The 20,788-nt window shown below is 48.2% G+C and overlaps 1 protein-coding gene across 5 annotated transcripts in view; it reads left to right on the top strand.

Annotated features, from left to right (window-relative positions):
• Positions 1–20,215, top strand: part of TRAF3IP1 (TRAF3 interacting protein 1) — a 68,381-nt gene extending 48,166 nt beyond the window's left edge. For 3 of the 5 annotated variants that reach the window (XR_012765040.1, XR_012765041.1, XR_012765042.1), the window contains exons 15-17: positions 63–1,364; positions 12,499–13,685; positions 16,991–20,214. Coding sequence is in view for 1 of the 5 variants with exons in the window: in XM_075430711.1 (XP_075286826.1) it covers positions 63–228 (166 nt within the window). In the remaining 4 variants the exon portion in view is untranslated. Of the gene's footprint in view, positions 1–62; positions 1,378–12,498; positions 13,686–16,990 lie in introns of those variants that run through there. The other 2 variants (XR_012765043.1, XM_075430711.1) reach the window with 2 other exon arrangements.
• Positions 20,216–20,788: the final 573 nt, after the last annotated feature.

The following is a 20,788-nucleotide window of genomic DNA, read 5'->3' on the forward strand; positions in this document are numbered from 1 at the left end:
CTTAAGTAACCTGAAGCAGCGTAATGTTTCCAATAACATTGCGCTCTCTGTGTCTCTTCCAGCATCACGGACAGTGCTGTGGAACCATTAAAAGCTGATCTGGCTGAACTGGAACAGTTGATTAAAGACCAGCAAGACAAGATCTGTGCTGTAAAAGCTAATATTTTAAAGAATGAAGAAAAAATCCGGAGGATGGTTCTTAGCATAAACCTCTCTTCAAGAAGGTGAAGAAGAGGGGAAAAAAAACCCCAAACCTTGGGACTAACTGACATTCCTACCACATAAAAACAAAATAGAAGAGAAAAATTAAGATATGCCTTGTTTAGACATAAAATGTTTAGGGACCAGAAGCCTGAAAGTTCTATAAAATCACATTACTGCATTGATCTTTAGATGTTGATATTACCCAGGATAATATTACATTCATTGGAATGCTGAAGCTGCAGAGATATTAAAAGAACTTGTTTGTTTAGATGTGAACTGCTGTTACTCACTTACCAGGTCTTCACAGCTCTCTTTCCCTCCCTGGCCTGTGGAGCACAGTTTCTGAGCCACTTCCCTCCACATCTCCTTCTCCTCACTTCCACGGGGGTTACTTTTGAAAACGCTGTCATGAAAAATGGGGATTAAATAGTTCTTTTGCCCCCTTAAAGCAATGTTCCAAACTCCTGCAGGTCAGAAGGTTCCTGAATTCTGTTGGTTATACAGGGATGATGATCTACAAAACAGTGCCATGAGCTCAAGAAGTAAAGCCTTGTGTAACTTGCAGTTCTTTGCCCCATTACAGAGATGATGTCATGTTTTCAGAGCTATCAGGAATCTTATTAGGAACAACTGAAAATGCAATACGAGCATCACCATGTAAGGGAGCAGAAGTATTTTATCTGCACAGGTGTTAATTCCATTTTTATTGCACATATTCATTTGGAAAGGATTAATTTAAGTACCTGTTTCCTCCCAAATGCGCGTTCCTGTAACTTTTTGTACGTGAATAATTCCACTGACTTTTTTAGTTAACTGCAGATGTCTGTGCTGCTTTCCTAATGACCTCTTGAGTGTACTGCACATTAGAGTCCAGCTTTACATATTCCTAAATCTGCAAAGCGTATTAGCGTAGACACAACTGTGTGACACTGCACTGAGCGCTGAAGGCTTTAGTCCCCTGCAAGGCTGTTCTCAAGATTCTGATAATGAATGTGTGAGCACATCTTCTCCTCCCATGTTTTTTGGATTGTGCAAGAAGTGCTAGTGTCCTTTTGGTTTTTTCATTCTTTGACTGGCAAATCTGTGGAGTTTTTTTTCCTCTTCGTTTCTTTTCTTTCTGGACCTGAAAAAACCTACCAAATGGATCATCACCAAATAGTGTGAGTATTTAATGTGCTAAATACGGACATTTTAAAGGGCAGGATGCTTTGCTGCAGGGGGTTTTGGTGGGGGTGGAGGGGAGGTAGGGGCCTTGTGAAGGAACAGGAGACATGTTCTGATCTGTTCTTAACAGCACATGACGCTATGCTCTTTGCTTTTCATTGTCACTTGAATGTTTTTATTTCAATACGGGAACTTAAATGGTGAAGCAATATTATGGGTAGGGTCCTCCTGTGGCCCAGCCCCACGCTGCCACCCTCTCCTACTGTGCATTGCTTGTCACCCAGGGCTGGTGCCTGTCCGTGGCATCCTGGGTCTTATCACAGAAGGAAAAGGGGTTCAGGATGCCCACCAGAATCCCCAGCACTCAGAACTGATGGTGAAAGCCTGTGTGGTCAATATATAATTTCAGAGCAGTTTGAATGCTCCCTCCCTTTTCCCTTTAAATACTTGCATCAAAAAATATAGGTTTGGTTGGATTGCTCAGACCCCTGTTTAGCTGGTGTGTGACCCTGTGGGCCGCTGGTCACTCAGTGCTTCCTTTGCCAGCGCTAGAAGCCACTCTTTAAAAGCACAGAGATATTTGTCACCAGTCCCCCAGCCTTTGTCACCCCCTTGGTGCCTCTCCCACACCCCTTCTGCATCCACAGACAAGACCAGTGCGGTGCTGCTGGAGCCACGGGGCTGGCAGGAGAGCACTGAGAGGAGACCAGTAGCAGGGTGTTCCAGGTGCTCTCCAGGGCCAGGAAGGGATTTCAGCTCTGCCCTGGGTTAAACAGGATTTAAATCATGATTTGCTTTCCCTCAGCTACTCCATTTCACGAAGTTCCCTTCACCAGGCCCCCTCTCCCTGTCTTCCCACCGCCGCCGGGTGCTGCCTGCTCTTTGCACGGTGCCGTGACCCATGCGTTCATTCGTCCTTGCGTTAGAAGTGACTGTCCCCGGAGTCAGGTTGGAAAGCCTGGGGCTCCTATAAACCTGGGGCTTGGAGGCACTGGTTTGATTCCTGGGAGACCTTAGGGGTGACTTCTTGCATCTTTATGCACCCATTTTCTTATGCTTTCCGCATCAAATATCACTTTAAACAAGAATCAGTTAGTGTTAGGGTTTAATAACACGTCTTAGCTGGCGCTCTGTCTAGGTTTGCTTTGTTTTCCAACGCGACGGAACAAAGCTAGTGCCTCGGAGCTGAGGCGTGGTTTCATTTTAAAGGCAGGTTGAGGATGCAGCACCCAAAAAAAGCAAATAAACGTCTGCGCCTGACGAAGGGGAAAGGAGCCTCTCCGAAAATGAGCAGAGAAGAACGTGCGCCTCTCTGCCTGCACGTGACGCCTCGGCCGTGCCTTGGGCTTGCGTTTCGGCTTGCGGGTGGTTCGTTAGCGAGGAAGCTTCGCTAGCGCGGCGGTTTTGGGGTTTAAAACCCTTACGCTGTCAGGCCCCTCTGGCGCTAACGCAGCCTGACAGTTCTGGGAAGCAGGACTTGTGTTTCACGACGTGCCTGGCATTCCTCTCTTGTGCAGGTCGGGAGGTGGCTGCCAGCCCCTCAGGGTGAGGGCTGCGGAATATTTCTCAGCTGGAAAGGTAGAGCTGTCGGGACACCGGTGGGGCGACAGGACCTCCCCAGAGCAGGAGGACTCGGGGCCAGGGGCAGAGGAGGCTGGAAGGGGGCGGTGGGGTGAGCTCCGAGGTCTCCATCTGAGGACATCAGGGAGTGCTCCGGGTGTTGGAGACTGTTCCCTAGGGTGGAAGAGGCTTAGTTCTGTGTTCAATAGTGCAGGGGGAAGGGAGCCTGAAGGGCTGAGGTGTGTGAAATGGGACTTGGATGGAATTTAGGTACCAGAGGGTCCAACTGTCATTGTGAGGCACCCCCTGCTTGCCTGGGACGTCGCCTCTCAATTCTGGAGACACCAATGCCAGGTGTCCCGAGGCCAAATGCACTGGACATGTAGGCTGCTTCTAGATTCAGGCTGAGGTCAAAAACAGAAAAGCCCATTTCTCTGCATTGTCTGCAAGAGTAGCCTTGGGCAAGAAAGCTCAGAGAAGGCTGTTTATTTGGCCGGTGCCTGAAGCTGTGAGATTTGTCTTGCCCATCTATAAGTTACGAATCTCTCAGACTCAGACCCTGACCCTTAGTTACAAGATCAGGTGTGTCTTCCCATCTCATGGAGGCTGACAGGGTTTCTCACCTGTCGTGAAGGGAGATGCTCCGGGGTAGCAGGCTTTGCACACCCCTTTCCCCCCCAGATTCTCACTCCCCACTGGTACCCTCCACATGGAGACAGCTTCTCTAATTCAGCCAGCTTGCTCAGGGGCAGAGCTCCCTCTTGTTTTGGTCCTGATGGGACATGGTCCTGCTTGGAGGCATGTAGATGTGGAATTAACAGGTTTGCAAATGAGCAGCTCTTGCCAGAGCTGGCACTGGAGTGTTGTGTTCCAGCCTTGGAGGTAAATGCTGTGTGGTTTGTCTCTTCCCGGACTGTGGCTCCAGGCTGCCTGCTGACCTTGGAAGACAGTTCTACCACTGTTCACATCTCATTATCCTCACCAGCTTGGGCCAACATCACTATTTTTGCCTTGAAATCTGAAATTCCTGGTCATGCATGTGCAACCCAGGACATACCACCTCCAACACAGCCATGACGCACGTGTCCTCGGGTCAGACCTGGGTTTCTCCACTCCGTTGAGCTGGCACCTGATCTTGCTGCATCTCCCTCTGATCTGGCTGAGCGATACCGATTTGCTGTGAAGAGCAGATGGAAACTCCTCCTCCAAACTAAGCCAGGAGGACTGAGAGGGGGACACGTTGCTTCCTTCATGGCCTGCCCTTGCTTTCAGCTGACTCCTCGCTGCAATTTGCTGTATTGGATTTCTTCCTTCGTGAAGCCAGAATAGTTCAGACGCCTTGGAGACGGTCTCCTGCCTATTGGGTTACTTCCCTTGAGCACATCTTGGAACGTAAAGGGGAAAATGCCAATTACTTTTAAATGCTTCAGAATTGCAAAGCTCTAGCTGTATTTCTGTGTCAGTAGAGAAAGACCTGGCATTTGTAAGCCAGCCAGCCAGCCCCTACGTGATTTAGGGGATGAAGCTCATTGCAACTGGGGTCCCAAAGAGCTTTGCTTTAAAAATGAAAAAGCCCTAGTGATTTTTAATTTTTTTTTTTTCCCCCCAAAGCACCTTGGATCCATCCACTGAGGAGGCAACCACCGCAGCCTGACGTTGCCGAAGAGGAGGGCAGGACCATAGCTGTGTAGAGCCTGGCAACTGCAGGGCTGCTTGGGTGTTTCAGGGGCTTTTGAGAATGCATCCTTCTCCGCCAGAAGAGCCCAAGGGGGTGGGCTAGCTCTGGGGCCTTGCGTATCTTAGATGGTGGGACCCTGCCTGAGCTGAATTTCCACTCTCCCCTTTTCCCGAAGGCACAGGTGGAGACAAGTCAGTCTAGTACGTGTGATGGACTCGGGAGCTGCCAGCCGTGGAGCGGTCCTCGGCTCTCGGAGAGCCCAAGCGTGTCCCACGATGCCCCGGATAGCTGCCTGCAACGCCGAGGCACGCCTCTTCCAGAGTGCGTCCCACCATGTTTGGTGAAAAAATATTAAGAAATAACATTTCCGTTTTCGAGCGAGAAATTTAATTAGAAGGAATTAAAAGATATAGTTTATAGTTTAATTTAATGTGATGAAAAAAGGATTAGCTCCCTCCCCCTCCTACCCAAATCCCAGCCTAAGATGATGGCAGCCTGGCCTCCAATTGCATCCGACAGCCGCAGAAGGGAAACGCTTACCGAGAAGAAAAGGGAGAGAAATTCCACCCCAGATTTACGACTTGTGAAGCGGAGGTTGCATGGGTTAGCCTTATTTTATGTTGCGCTGGGTCCCACAGACTTGACTTTGTTGTGTGCCCGGGAACGGGCTGAAAACTGATTTTTTTTGGCTGCTTTTGCAGCCGCTTCTGTGCTCAGGTGCTATTTTGGGCCACTGCGGCTCTTGGTGGTGTGTATGTGGCGAAGTGTGTGTTCAGACACGCAGGGAGCGCGCGCTTGTCCCGGCGAGGTGGGGTTTTTCCCTCCCAGGCGGTTTCCCCTTTTTGGCATTTTTTTGGCTAGTGATAGGGATTAGGAGCACCAGGCAGAAACGAATGGGAGGGGTCTGGCCCCAGGGACATTGGTGCTGTAGGGTTCGCCCCCGCCGTGCTCAAGGCAGTTGGGTGGCAAGTTCTGGTGTGCAGGAGAAGTGCTTTGCTTGGTGGTCCCTGCTCCAGCCCTTCTCTGTCATAGAGTTTAGAAAGCAAACTTCTGCTTTTCAGGGGAAGAACCCAGATATGGCATCTTCCTTCAGGATCTGCCATGCTCGTGGCGCAGCCTGATGCAAGGGAGCTTTCTGCACCCTCCCAGTCCCGGTGTTTTTGCCCTGAAATGACCTCTGGGGAATCCTTGATCATCTCGGAACTTCAGCAGAACCAGCAAGACTTACAGCACTGGGGAACAGCATAGAATCATTAAGGTTGGAAAAGACCTCTAAGATCATGAAGTCCAACACCACCATGCCTGCTAAGTTGTGCCGATTATCTTTGGTTGTGCCGTTTGTTTTGCTCAGAGGCAAGAGGTGGTGGGGATGGGAGCCCTGCTCTGCGGCGGCACAGGGAATCCTTCTTCTGTCATCCTGGCTGTGTCTGTTTCTGCACCAGGGGTAAGCTGATCACCAGAGCTGGGACCAGCACTGCGCTCGCCTCCTCCCTTTACTGGAGGTTTGGGAAGCAATGTGTCAGGATCTAAATGGGTCGGGCGGGAGGCATGCGAGGCCAGACCAGATGACCCAGTGATCTTACAAAGCCTCTAATCCTACCGTAGTATCTACGCTTGATGGCAAATGTACTGAAGGCGTTCTCCCCAGGGTGTTGCAGCAGAGGCACCCAGAACACATGGGAAGAGGGTGCCCAGGCGTTGTCTGGGCCAGCACTTCACCCAAAGCGAAGCACTGGGAAGCGAACCCTGGGACCTGAAATGAAGTGCAGATGCCACCTTTGAAAATGCCTCCAGCCCTGGAGCACAGGGACTGTGCCTGTTGCATTATTTCAGTCTCACTCTGGCCTGTGCTGGATCAGGGGGAGAAGCCAAAGGTGCTGTGGAAATGCCATCTTCGGCTTTACAGGGGAAGCAGCGCCTGAACGCTATGGTGACAACCTTCTCTTTGAAGCCAGGGAGAAAACGTACATGTTCTGCGAAGGAGTCTCCTTCTCCAAGGACGAGGAATGTCTTTTTCCAGCTGTTGAAAATGTGGACATGTCTTTTAAAGAAAAGTGTTAGTGGATTTTTCTTTTTTTTCCTTTTTCTCTTTTTACAACTTTTTTTTCCTGTATGTGAAAAGGCCAGGTTATTTCTGTCCTTTTCTGTAGGGGAAGTACTTCCAGGTGTGCTGGCTCTGCAGAAGGACAGGACAGGGCTGGCATGAGCTGCTGCTGGTCCCCTACCCTGCAGGTGCGAGGCTTCCAGAGATGGCAGAGGATGTGGTCTCCCTGTGTTTGGGGCATCGCTTGGGTAACTCCCTTCCACAAACCAGAGCAGCTACAACCCTGTGTGCTCACGGTCGTGTGCTGAGGCACAGTTGCTTTTCCGAGGGACATGGAGGCACACACGAGCAGGGTCAGGTGCTCGACTGCTGGAGCAGGATGGGCCTGGGGACCTCGCTGAGCATTGCTGTCCTGCAGGATGTGTGGCTGAGGAGGGTCCCTGCTCTCTCCTTCCTTCAAAGAGGACGTTGTAGAGGCAATGACCGAAATGAGTCTACCCCGGGGGGCCCACACGCCCATCCTTACTGCGAGGTCTGTTAAAGGTTAATAGCGTAAATAATCCAGAGAAGGAAACCTACACAGGAGAAACTACTTACATACCTAAAATAATTGATACAACCTCAAAACTGAGACAAACAGAAGGAATTTTATTTTCCTGAGAAGAATAGCAGATGTAGTCTGCGTGCTGAGGGTGTACCAGGACCTGCTGTCTCTCTGTCTCCCACTGAACCACGTTTAGGGAGGTCTTCTCCTGCAATGCTGCGGAAGGGAACGGCCCTTGCTTTCCATCCAGCTTTTGTTTGAAAGGCTACTTACGGACGTAAATTCCTCCCTCCCCAAAAGGCCAGGAGAGCCTGTTCCACATGACCACATAAACCAAAAGGACTTCTCTTGATTTAATGGAAAAGGCATATTTGAACAGAGCTCTTTTTGTTTCAGAAGACTGACTCGGTCTAGAAGGAAATGGATGGGAAGTGGTACAGGCGAGCGGCGTGGAGGAGCTGCACAGTATCTCTCAATTCCTGGGCTGGCAGCCTAGCCACAGGGGCCATTTTTTGGCTAACGGCTTTAGTTCGGATTAGGTTGGTGGCAAGAGGTGCTCTATTTCTTCTGTGCTTTCAGGTTTCTCTGCTTTTTGGAACAGCATCTGCTGGTGCTGGAGACCAAGTGTCAGCTGTGCTTGGGAGGAGCTGTGGATACACAGCATATTGCAGAGCTGTCTGAGAAGGAGAAGCTGTTTGGATAAGAAGCAGTTGCTCCAAGCAGGAGGTTCCAAGCTAGTCTGGCTTTAACCTAGAGAGAGAGAAAGGAAGTCTTTCTGTCCAATTCAAATAATTTCAGCGGTACTTCCAGTGCACGTTACAGAGCTGGAAACCGGAGTCAACCTGAGGTAGGTCCTGGGTCAGCATTAGTGCATGGAGCATAGGAATGTAGAGGTAAGAACCAGAAGTGACATTGATGGATTGTGAATGAGCGGCCAGAACACAGAGATGCTGGGCTTTGTCTCATCAAATCCTCCTAAAGGCAGACAAGAAAACTTTCCCCATCTGCTTGATGCTTTTTTTTTTTACTGGAGAGATGGCAGTGGGAGAGAAAGAGCCCAAGATGCTCCTCTCTATGATACCCAAATTACTGTACTGACCATCACAGGTTTCTGTGCAATGGTTCTCATTGTAAGGATAGGTGGGAAAGAAATGAGGGGACTGTTTTCATAGTTCTCAGCTACTGTAATGTCTGAGGATGTGGAGAGCAAAGAATGACTCCTCCAACATCTTGAAGCGTCTTGTGATTCTGATGACTGGACATCAGAAAAATGACATTGAAGTCAAGTATGTTTGAAACAACAGACAGTGTCAACAAAGCACTCATGGTTAAATGCATGCATAAAAATGTACAAAGTGTGTCATGGGGAGAAAGGAAAAAGTAAGCAGACTGACAACAAATAGTGAATATAAAAGGGCCATGATGAACTCCTTTCTCCTAGACTTCATTTGCACAGGTATTAAAGTCTGCAAATTTGGGAAACTGGAACAAAATGCTTGTGAAAGTAAGTGTTTCAATGCACGTGTTAACCTGAGAATAATTGCTGTAACGGTGTGTTTTGATATTGCATCAGCAGTGAAGGAAATAGCTAAAGACGTCTGCACCTCACTGGTGCTTGTGTCTGGGAAGTCCCAGGAGGTACTGGGAAATGGTGACTCTGACTTTAGGAAAACGTCAAGCTAGGCAAGAGTGAGCTTGGTGAGCTCTCACCTGGCATATCTCACTCCAGCTTCTACTGGTGCACGCTGAGACCTAATTTCTTTTCGCACTGGTTTTGTAGCCATGTTGGTTCGTGGTCACCGATGACCCCATCCTGACCAATTCTTTGCCTAGTGTGACATGTGCATCTGCACTGCCAGGTCTCTCTGGGGTGGTCGTAACTGCAGGCTCACACCTGGCTCTTTGCGCCTTGTCTCTGCAGAGATTTGGGAGAAGGACGGACAGGACAGGAGAGGAAGAAATGGTGCTCTTACGTATCAGTTAAGGTCTGGAATTCCTTTGCAGCTAATGTGGAGCTTGTCTGTCTGTCAGGATGACTCTTGCTATGCCATATTTAGCTGTAAAACCCAACTGCGCTTGGATTTTCCTCTGCAGTTCTTGCAGAAGGGATTTTCTTCCTGTCTTCGGTTTACCATCCTCTGCAGATCTCGCTCCATTGTGCTTACCTCTTACAGGCCAGCCTCTTCACTGAGAGTTACACTTGGAGGCAGGAGGAGAAGAGGGCTGCAAGGAGGGACAGATGTTATTTAGGTTGGCCAAAGATGCATAGTACTTCCTGGGGTGTGCAACTTGATGTATCGAGAAGGTTTATTTGTTCTAGTCACACTAACAGTTTTGTTCATGCTTCATGTTGCTCCTGGCAGGGCGGGAGCTGCATAAAAGTACCCCAACAGTTTGGGTCTTCAGCAAACAGCTATGGTCCAGACAAAAAAGTCCTGAGAGCAAAGGGATACCTGTTTTGGAGGATGCACCAAGAAACCTTGATTTAAAGTGATCCTGAGCAGCCTGGATGCAGGGAAGCCACTGAGTGGAGAAGAGCCAAGATGAGACTTTCCAGTAGTGACAGGTTTTCTGTGTGATGAAGCTGTGACTATCACCATGCATTGGTTAAGTGGGACAGGCAAAGGAGAGCAAGAAATGCCCCCTCTATGGCCTCAGCATCCCTGACAGGGTCCTGGTGGCTGCAGGGCAGCTCAGCTGAGGAGCACTTCGTGCTGGAGACCAGCCCTGGAGCCAGAAGGAATTCAGGGGCCACCCAACGGCCGGGGCTCATAAGTAGCCCTGTGTTGATCAGGTAGCCTGGGAGGAAGGAAAGGTGTTCTTCTCCAGTTTTAGTGCTCCCTGGCTCTCAGCTTTTCATTCCTGTCCACAGAAGTGTCAAGAAAGGGCTGGTTTTATGTTTAACTCCGTTAGACGGAGGGCTGTAAACTCAGAGCCCACATTAATAGGATACTTGTCTTTTGGAGCCAAAATGGAGGGTGAGAGACCAGGGTGTCTTGCAGCTAAATACTGTTCTATTGTGCTGTGTTTTATATCTGCTGGTAGGAGCAACCAGAAGCTGTGTGGGAATGCGCGTTAAATGTGTTATTTCGTTAAAATGTCACTTTCTCAAGTATCATGTGCTGTATTTGCACGGGGCTTGTGGGCTCTCAGTATGTGACTGCGGAGAGCAACTGGAGCACAGGACCACCCGAAGGCATCCAGACGCTTCCAATGCCGTGCCGTGGAGGAGGGACAGCCCGTGGTGAAAGGCGTGTGTGAACTTCCACTGCTGGTCTCGGCATCCACATCCGCTGCCACCCGGGCTGGCTCTGCTGGTGGCTGGGCTTTGTGGGAGAGCCACTGTGTGATGCAGGAGAGAAGATGTCTCCTTGGTGGGAGAAAAGCATGCTTGGAGATGGAAGGAGCCCCTTCAGAAGGGGCAAAAACCTTCCCAGGTTTGTGTAGATGGGATGGCTTGATGGCCGTGCAGAGCTGAATCCCAGTCACCTGCTGGTGCTTTTGCAGAAAAGGAGTTGGGGCAGCAGGAGGCTTCATTGCAATATTAAAAGCAACAACATTTTTTGAAAGTGTTGGGTTATTAAATGTGAATTTTGGTGCCCAATTAAGGCTGAAGCTTGCCAAGAAGGGAAGGGGTTTTGTGTGAGGTGTCGAACACCCACTGGAGTTCGCTTTCAGCTCACTCCCAGTGTCTGGCCAGAAAATTTGTCCTTTTATTATTATTTTGTGCAAGTGCAAAGTACCATTTCTCATGTCAAATATTTAATTTGTGGTCCTGCCACACCTTTACCTCTCTCACTGTGGGTCCCCACACCTAAGTATATTCTCTCAGTACTTGCTCTGACTGCCTTCTGGAGCTTGGCTCTCTTTTTACACCCTTGCACTCATTGTTAAGGCTGTGGCCACACTTCATAGGGAAAGTTACAAGGTCAAGCAGAAGCAGGTCAACCACTGATGCATTTGCTTGGTGATGGTCCTATTGCTTGCTCTGAAGTCCCTGGGTGGTAAAGACCACCTGAGCACTGTGATACTGCTGAAGTTGTTTAAGAAATTGTCCTTGCTTCAGCTGTATCTTCTCCAAAGCTTTGGGGGATGGAAATGGAGCATCCCAAGAGTGTTGCCAGCAGGGATTAATCAATGTAGACATGTACGTTTATACGTGATCGGCTCTGAATCCTCTGGCTGGAGGTAGTTGCCTTAGAGGTCTTGAGGGGTTTTTTGCTGTAACAGGAAACAAGGATTTGGGTGTGGTGCTAGGTTTTCTCTGGCCAAGAAGATCTGCAGACATCTAAAAGAAGGCAGGCAAATCTCAGGCTCTGGAAGAGCAGCTTATTACTGGGCTCATGAGGAGGGAATCCTGGAGTGAGCCTGAGCCATCCTTAGAAAAGTGCAGAAGAGGCCGTTCAACAGACACTGCCTTGCTTGACAGAAAAGGCATCCAAAACAGCAGGGTCGCCTGAAAGGAGGACGGTGATGCAGCTGCTGTTGAGTTGAAGGACTGTGTCAGCACATCTTCTAGGAGCATGGCTAAGCTGCCTCCTGATTGCTGAAAGCAGCTTTCGCGGTGGGGCGGGGACCTTGTGCATCTTGTGAGCGTGTTGGAGGAAGGCGGTTTGCCACAGTAAGCCTTAGGTTTGGAGGAAGGATAGTCTGACAGGTTGGCTGAAGAAGCTTTGCAAGTAGCTCTTTGCTGTGCCCCAGTCTTAGTTTGTGATCCGTGAATATTCCTGCCTTGCAGTTCTTCTGATCCAATGGTGGTTTGAGGGATTTCTGTCTCCCACACCCTTTTCTCCTGTCTTCTGGCAGCTGCAAGCTGGACATGTGGGTTTCTGAGCCAGAGAACAGAGTGAAAGAAGGACTTGTGCCACCAGAAATTAATCTGTGGGGGTGATGAGTGGGACAACTCACCAGGGCAGGAGGAGCAAAATGTCTTTGGAGGCAGCTAGACCCCTACCTTGGGGTCGTGACTGTTCTGTTTGCCATGTCTGGGGCCCTGGGGGTAGCTTGGGACCAGCGTGCTGCGGTAGCAGGAACAAGGACAGATTCAAATAAGACAAGTGATACATTACCTTTAACACTGAAAACAGAAATGGCTTGGGGAAGCTGAGACAACATTTCTGGAGCAACGTAAGGTTTTTTTAAACAATTTCCTCATTACTTTGACTGCTTGATCTTACAGCCTGAGTGTTGCTCTAGTGTTATTTCTTTGCATTTCATTTCCTAAGACATCCTGAAGAGCAGCGAGTGAAAAATAAAATAAAAACCTGGCATGTATTTTACAAGCTGTGTCGGCTTCTCCCACAGACCCTGTCAACTCTTTGAACCACATCTGCTCAGATAGCTGCGGTCACTGGAAAGGCTCCTACTGACTTGAGGGGGCTTTGAACTTGGCTGGTAAGTAGTGATGCACTTGCAAGCGTGACCAAAAGTCCATTTTGGTGGAAAAGCTCCCACTGGCTCCAGGAGAGGCTGGGTGACAGCCTGGCCGTTGGCTCTTGTGATGGAGGAGCGACCTTCGTAAGACCATCGCTGCTGGCTGCACCGTAAGCTAGCGGAGCTGCATCAGCTATGTACCTGACCTGTACCTCACCGAGTGCCTGACAGCAAGGGAAGGAGAGGCACCTCATTTTCAAGCCTTTGGGGTGCATCAGGGTTTTCAGCCCATGGCTGGGCTCCGGGCATCTTCCTAGAGTGTTTATGGCAGCTCCCAAACATCGCTTTTTTCCTTTGAGCTCCACAACAAGAAGTGTGGTTAGAAATTTTTTTGAATGGGGAAAGTTTCTTGCCTCAGGCCAAGTGCAGAAATGTGGAATGGATTTGGATCAACCTTTTCTTTTTTTCTTTTGGAATTTTATTTAAATAAAAAAAAAAAAGCGCCTTGGGCAAGAGCTGAAGCATGGAAAATTTTGTCCCAAAAGGTGGATGCTTTGTGAAATTATGAGCGTGTGAAAACAGGTGGTTAAACTGAAATGGTTTTACAGATTTAAGTACAGAGGGTGCTACCAAAAACCTGTTATAAATCCTGGAGTGAACTCTTCTTGAAAGGCAGAGGTAGAAGAAAAGGCCATCAGCAAGTAACCTGAACAACTACCAAACCCACAGGCGGCTCCAGAACCAGTAAAGAAGCCAAGCAAAATGAGAAGAGGCTTTCTGAAAGGTCAGCAAGAGAGCCAAGTCCAGGCCCGGGCTTTGGTATTTAAACTCGGTCTCAAAAACTACACCCTAGTGACTGGTATCTGGCTGGGACAAATCTTACTTACAGCACCTGATCCAAAACCTGCTCGAGTCAATGGCAAGTGCTCTGCGAACTTCTCTGAGCATTGGATTGGGGCCTTAAACGTGCAGCCAGGAGGAAAAACACGCAAGGACTGTGCTGCAGCACATTGCATGGCAGAGGAAAGGAGAGCCAGAACCGTGCTGCCCTTTGCCGTGAAAACCAGTGGATGCACTGCTGAAGGTGGAAATAGGGTCCAGGGGAGAAGAAAGCCAAGGTGAGTTGGACGTCTGCAGCTGTGAGCGATCAGGAGGGAAGGCTTTACAGGCATTATTGGTGTCATCACAGCTAAAGGGGCTAATTACATCAAGGCTTTGCTGCACAAGGTGCTGTATAAACACACGACGGGAGAGGGACCTCCTCCCATGCTGACCTTGGTCAGCACAGAACAGGGGTAGCAGTTTCAGCTGCCTGGGTGGTTTCCAGTTAGCACAATGTGTGGCTGGCATTGCCCTCTTTGTGATGGACTGTGCTCCTGCTGGAGCCCAGGGCCTCAGAAACACATCTTCTGGGTGGATTAAGTTAAAGTAAGCAAGAAAATATATTTGCTTGTTCAATTAATGGAATGATCTGTGAGTGAAAGTCCATTTTCAGTGGATGATCATGCATAAACATGTGTGTATAGGCTCGAAAGGATGCTTAACACAATTACTGGCAGACTATTGTCCTCACATTGTTTTCCTATGCATTCATGAGATAAAAAGAATCTATTTTTGCCTTTTTTTCTTATCCCTTCTTGACATGTCCTCACAGAAAGGCAGGACCCCCTGCAACGTGCCTTGGGGAGCCCAAGGGTTAGCTGCAGAGTCCCGTCTAGAAAACATGCACTGGGAAGTGTCCACCTTGGTGCAGAGCTGACGTAGCTCAGCAAGGACCTGCCAGGCAATGAGACGCTGCTCCCCGTCCTCTGACTCCCTCGGGTTCAGCCTTGGCCCACTGAGCTTGTCCCAGAGGACCACTGAGGACAGCAGCGGGGGACAGTGGTGCTCCGACTTGAGGTCTCCTTCCCAGCTTCGTTATTGACGCACACTGGTGTGCTGCTTTTAGGCTCCTCGGGTCACTAGGAATGAGCTGATTTCTGTTGCGTTACTAAAATGTGTGATTATGAAGTGTTATGATATACGGTCTGCAGAGTTTTACAGCTGTGTCTTAAAGGGCTTGTAACAAGGAAAAAAATGGGGGCTTAAACTGGAAGCCTGGAGTGTGGTCAAATTAAGGAGTGCAGTGGCGATGCTAATTAAAACCCCTCAGAGAGAAGCAGGGAAGGAAATGACCTAACTCCCAGCGCTGTCACAGGATGGTTATTGCCTGGGGACAGAACAAGGGAGAGGCAAACCAGGGGCTTGGAGAGACTGGTTTGGGTGATGGGAGATAAAGCTTAACTTCTCCTCTCTCCCCTGCCGCAGAGCAGGTGGGTCTCCTTGCCTTGCCAGGAGGGGGTATACCAGCCATGGAGAATTTACTGGTTGCCTGAATGCTTTGGTGCATGGAAGCCACTGAAGACGTCAACCAATGTGAAGAGTTGCAAGCTGTGGCACTTTGTCCTAAGTATTACCACTGTTTCTTTTCACATTAGACAATAAACCACCTACAGAGGAAGCTGGTTAAATATGTTCCTCTGTAATTGTTATTTTGTCACAGCATGGCTGCAGGTTCTATGCGCCCTGTTTTGGTAAAGAAGGGTGTGCTGGCATTTTCCTGGGAAGTCCAGAGATCAAGAGATGGTGGCTCCATGAGAGTCTGCAAAGGCTTCTTCCAGGTCCTGGGTGTAGGCAGGGTAACGAAGTGTCTGGGCTATAAAGTACAGTTTGCATGGTGAGTAGCAGTGAAAAGAAGGTTTCAGTTCTTCAGGGAGTTAGGTTCTTTTGGACCCCTCACAGTCATAGAATCATAGGTTGGAAAAGACCTCTAAGATCATCAAGTCCAAGTCAAGATCATCAAGTCAAACCATGAAAAAAAATCATAAATGAGGATTGTAATCATCAGAGCAAGAGCTGGAACCTTGTCTTTACCAGCAAGACAGATATGTATGGCTGCTTTTTTCCTACAGAAGTAGATTGTCTTCCTATCCACTCAGGAGTTAAAAATAATCTTTCTTTGCCCTATTGTCTTATCCTTTCTTCATATGTCCTTGACAGAAATGCAGGACTTCACCACAGTGCTTTGACACCTTGCAGATTTGTCTTCAGTCCCTGTGAGGCAGGATGGATCTTGAGGTTTCTCCATCAGCCTCTCCAAGGAGGGCCTTGTTCTGCCACCTAGTTTAGACTCAGAGTAGCATCTCTCGTTCCAAGCCCAGACAGACACAGCATAGCATCCATTGGGCAAGTAACTGTCCAACTGCTTGAGCTTTGTCCTTGTGTGTCCAGGCCTCACAAAAAAAAAATTCCCAGAAAGCGTGACCCTGATGTATCCCTCTGCGGTCAGTGGGAAACCTGCTGCAGGGGGATAGGATGCTACATTTCAGCCTCAGACCTTGTATCCCCCTGGAGAGCTCCAGGCCTTTTATTTGTGCTGTGGCTCAAAGCGTGGCTTTTTCTTCCAAACCAATCCAACTGGAAAGTGTTTAGGAAGTGCTAGCCTTGCTGTTCCCAATTTCATCTGTTCAACACAGTATCTTCCACCTTCTTTGAATTTTAGAAGTTAATTAGGCGAGTTAATACTTTCTGATTGTAGCCATAGCATCAGCATCTGCTGTGGTGAAGGTACACCCTTTTGAGACAACTTCACATCCACCATCGAGGTTTTCTTGGAGTAAGTCGGAGTGAATGAGACTTTTTTTACATGACACCACTCAGCTAGTTGCTGAGTAACACAGCTCGATCCAGGTCAGTCCAAAATCCAGATAAATTTGGATCAGACATCAAGCCCTGCTGAAGACTTGCAGATCAAAGCAAGAAGAGTACTGGGAACACAGTAACATTCACTACGTTGGCTTCCTCTCCAGATCCACAACAGATCTCTGTCAGTCTGGAGCAGATCGTCTCCCTTCCATCGCTCTGATTTAAATGCCTAGCAACTCACAGCATCATCTTTGTACATTTTTGGGTTTTTTTCAACAGTGGAGCTAGGGCTTTCAATAATGCCCATAGGGATCAATAGTAACGATAGAGAAGAATTGCTAGGGGTTAATAATGACTATTTCTCCATCTGTTGGAGACTTGCTTTCTTATACAATCAGGTACAACTGTCTTTCTTTACCTGTGTTACTGACCTGCATCACTTTCTGCATATTTCCTAAGCGTATTTGGCAGTGTGAAATGCCACACCACATTTTGTGGCATTGAAAGACTCCCTTTCCCGGAGTTAAAGAATGGTCCTTACAGATTAATTTGTGGTACCACTAATGCACTATCATCATCTCAAGCGAACAGTGAAAATATCCTGTCACCACAATGAGTAACCGGGGTAGGTTTTTATAGCTGGCAAAGCTGATCCACCATATTCTGAATACAGGAAACCTAACTTCTCTGTATTTTATTTTTTTTCCTATGTCTAAAATGACTCCAACCTTTTCCTCAGTGTTCGGGAAGGATGTAATTTTCAAGGTGGTGAAACCTCACAGCAGCAAGAGCTAAGTAAGTTCACGGAGAGCTGATCACACCTATTTGCAAGAACCCATGCTACATTTACTTCTGGTTTAATGGTGGAGAGGAAAAGGAAGGAAGAGGACAGTTCTGACAAAGGATCTGGCAGCACAGCATGTAAGGTAGGGCTGATTTGAAGGCAGTGCGCAATCAGCCCAAGGCAATTAACACCAAAGATGCAGCAGAACGTAACTAACCTTGAAGACACTGTCTTCTCTTAAGCTGAAGGACTCTCTTTTATTAGGACAACTGTTACTGTCAGAAACCTCCAGCCATGTGGGCTTTTCTTCCAGGACCACGCACCAACCCGGGCTATGTTTCCACCCCTGTAGCTGGCCGCTCTTTTGTGGCCCAGAGTCTGGGAAGAACGACCGGCTCTCCCCTTGTTTAACCTGAGCCTGTTTGCACGCCGCCTGTCACTGTCTCACACCCTAATGCCTCTCCTTTGCTGCAGCCCTGGGATCTGGGTGCCCAGCTGCAGCCCTTGTTTCAAGTCTCCGAGAAGAAAACCAAGTGCAAAACTGCACTTGAAGGTCAGAGAGGATCACACTTCTTCGGTGTTTTCTCCCTTGCTGGCAAGGGGCCACTCTGGAGTGTCCAATTCCTTCTCATTATCTAGAGGAAAAGCTGCTTTTGCCTGCCTTGGGCTTTCTTAGAAGCTGGGCCCTTTTCATCAGGCAAGAAAAGATGCTCTTCTCTCCAAGGTGACCTGGTGCAACTCCTCACACCAGCACCCAGTGGATGTAGGGCAGAGAAAGGCTTTCCAAGCGGGACATCACAGTGCTGGTGCATCACAGTGTCTTCTCACTGGGCTGCTGGGGTATGTCTGTTCTTCCACGATAACAGGGCAAAATCTGAGCAGGATGAGCTAAGCGCTATAAAGTTATCAGGGAAGAAAAATCTGGTTTGCACGTCCCAGCAGTAAGCAGCTAACAGCTTTTCCATTACCTCGTGTTAGAAGTCAAAGCTGCTGAAGATCTGGCCACAACCAGCACCTGAGCAAAGCTTCTGGGCAGAGACAGGCTTGTGCCAAATGGGGAGCAGCTTGTGGTCTGCAGAGAAGAGACAGGCAGGGCCAAGGACCCAGAGCACGCCTGTCCCCGTAGTCTGTGTTCAGCCACTCAGAAGAGCACGGACTCTTTCTTGGCAGAGGAATGAAACGTCGCTAATTGCTAACTCCCCAAGGTCAGGATGAAGTTAGAAGGTGAAACAATAGGCGCAAGCCCCAGAAATAAGGAGTTTAGGGATGACAAAGTAGCTGTGGGCTGCACTTTCCAGCTGTCTTTGTCACATCCTAGGGGAAAGAAACGCTCAAGCCTGACCAAAGCCCCTCCCGGAGGATACATTTCCTGGGAACTCTCACTTTGATGGCTGTGAAATCCATAAAGTTTTTCTTTTTGTATCTGGGAAACTACAGTCAAGCTCCTGCGGGGCTGTCCTTGGTTAAAGAAATGATGGTAAAAATAACTCACAAATGCGACACCAACATGGGCACGTAAATCAACGCTTGGAGTGCCCATTAAGGTAAGGTGCCTGCTTCTGGGAGTTGGGGGGGGGGTTATCTGTGAAGGAGTTAATCCCACAAGGAAAATCCAGTTGAGAGGGAGAAGGCAAGGTCCCATCAAGATATGACTCGCAAATCCATCAGCAGTTTCATTTCGGAAGAGATACAAGGATTTAACGCAGCTGTCAGCAGCATTCTTCAGGTCACACTGCTGCATAAAAGAGAGTGTTAGAACCTGGGACTTAAACTAAACAGATTTCCTATAGGAAACACACACAAAATTACATTGCTTCTAAAGTTACTTTTATAGACATTTTCCCTGAGAAATATTTCTCCCTGGAAAAATAAATTCACAGGATGTAATTAAAACAGTTATATGTGTACACTGGAATGGCCCCCTTTAAGTGCTTCACCAAATGCACCACTAAACAAAGGAATGAAGGCCAGCTTTGTTTAAATCTATTAATAACAATATGTATTAATTATAAAATGAGACATTGTTCTGTTAGTTTATGGTTATGTAAATAGCCTTTAGTAAGGCTGAGACTGGAGTACTCAGCTTTTCGGTTATTTGCGCTGTTAAAACGGCTTTGAAAAATCTACCATCATCTACTTCTTTTACTTGTCAAACCCTGACCTGATAAAGGCAATGGGTATCAGATTCCATACCTCATGGATTCTGGTAATAACCAGGTGCTGATGACTGGTTTTTTCTGCTTTTCTTGCCATTTTCTTTGGTTTTAGCTTTTGTTTAAACAAAAAAAAAAAAAAAAAAAAAAAAAAAAGGTAACTGCATTGTATTAGAGTTCAACTTTCATGCTTTGGGGAACAAAGCCTTAAGAGGTTTGTATTAATCCATCTCTGCACTGAGCGGGGTGCATGGATGCTCCCAAACCTGCTCAGATAATTAGGCACAATGATTATCTCCGCCACCCGCTGCGATGCCCTGGTCCAGCAATGTGTGGAGAATCTACTCACCCAGCTTTGCAAAGCACCTAGGCTGCAACACCCCTTTTCTGCCTGGAAAAGCATCCTCAGGGTTGCAGCCGGACGCCAAGCAGGGGGTAGCTTTTTCCTCATGTGGTTTCTAGCTTTTGGAGAAGCTTTGTGAAGCACCAGGAAGGGAAGGCAGCCTGCTTCATCAGTATTTATAGCCCAGCTAAAATATTCTTCAGAGGCTACGCTGTCTTTCCTTCCCACTTCTCCCACCAGAAGGGCTGTGTAATGTGATACTCCTGAAAGGAAGGGATGCTGCTGGTGTTAAAAGCGGGCTGAGATAGCCCGACGTGCTAGAGATGCTCTCCGTGTGGTGGCATCTTGCGATCTCACCCGTCTGCTCCTGCAGCCCCTGCAGGTTCGGGGCAGCTGGGCAGAGGGTCATCGCTCTGCCCTTTCAGGGAGGGCCCAGGGGAAGTGTCTGCTGGGCCCTCGCAGGAGGGAACAAGCACAGCGGCAAAGAAACATCCCTGCCTGCCCCTCTTCTCTGTGTGCTCCTTACACAGGCCAAACTCTAACTCTCACTTTAGAGTTTATTATACCTGACTGGGTACCTGTTGTTTTTTCTTTGATTAGTTCATTTCTTCTTTTATGCTTTCTTAGTAGGGATACAAGCTAAAAGCCAAAAGTCCACCTTTCTACCAGTATACCTACAATAGATTTTTTTATTGCCATTATTGCTATTGCTATATTGCTGTTCTGATCACCAATAAAACATTTCCATATCCTTCAGGCATGACTGGCTGTGTTTTCTGTGCCTCCCTCAAGCAGAGCAGGGTGACAATTCTAATGCATCTCCAGTCCAGGACCTCTTTTTGAGGGGAAAGGTAAGAACTCGGGGTCATTTCTTAAAAGAAATGTTGCAGGTAGGAAAGAGATGCTGTAAGAAGGATTATCAGAACAGTCAATGTTATTTCTTTACTGGAAGCTGATTTCTGGTAACTGAAACGTTTTAAATAGCCTCTCCAGAGCCACTTCCAGTAAGAAAAAAAAGAAAGAAAAAAAAAGACACAAAAGAAGCAGGGAAAAATGAACAGAGGTTGGTCTGAAATACCTTGAAACAGAAACCCCTTCCCTGGGAGCAAGGGGAGGTGGTTAAATGTGTGGAGTCCAGAGTCAATTTTCATTTCTTAATTAGCTCTAAACCCCCACGCCCTGCCACTGCGAGCGAAAGCCAGGCCGGCCACCGCTGCCCGCGCGTCTCTTCGCAGCTGTTCAGCATCGCCGCATCTG

This window comes from Opisthocomus hoazin, chromosome 9, assembly GCF_030867145.1.
Source record: "Opisthocomus hoazin isolate bOpiHoa1 chromosome 9, bOpiHoa1.hap1, whole genome shotgun sequence".
Taxonomy (NCBI): Eukaryota; Metazoa; Chordata; class Aves; order Opisthocomiformes; family Opisthocomidae; genus Opisthocomus; species Opisthocomus hoazin.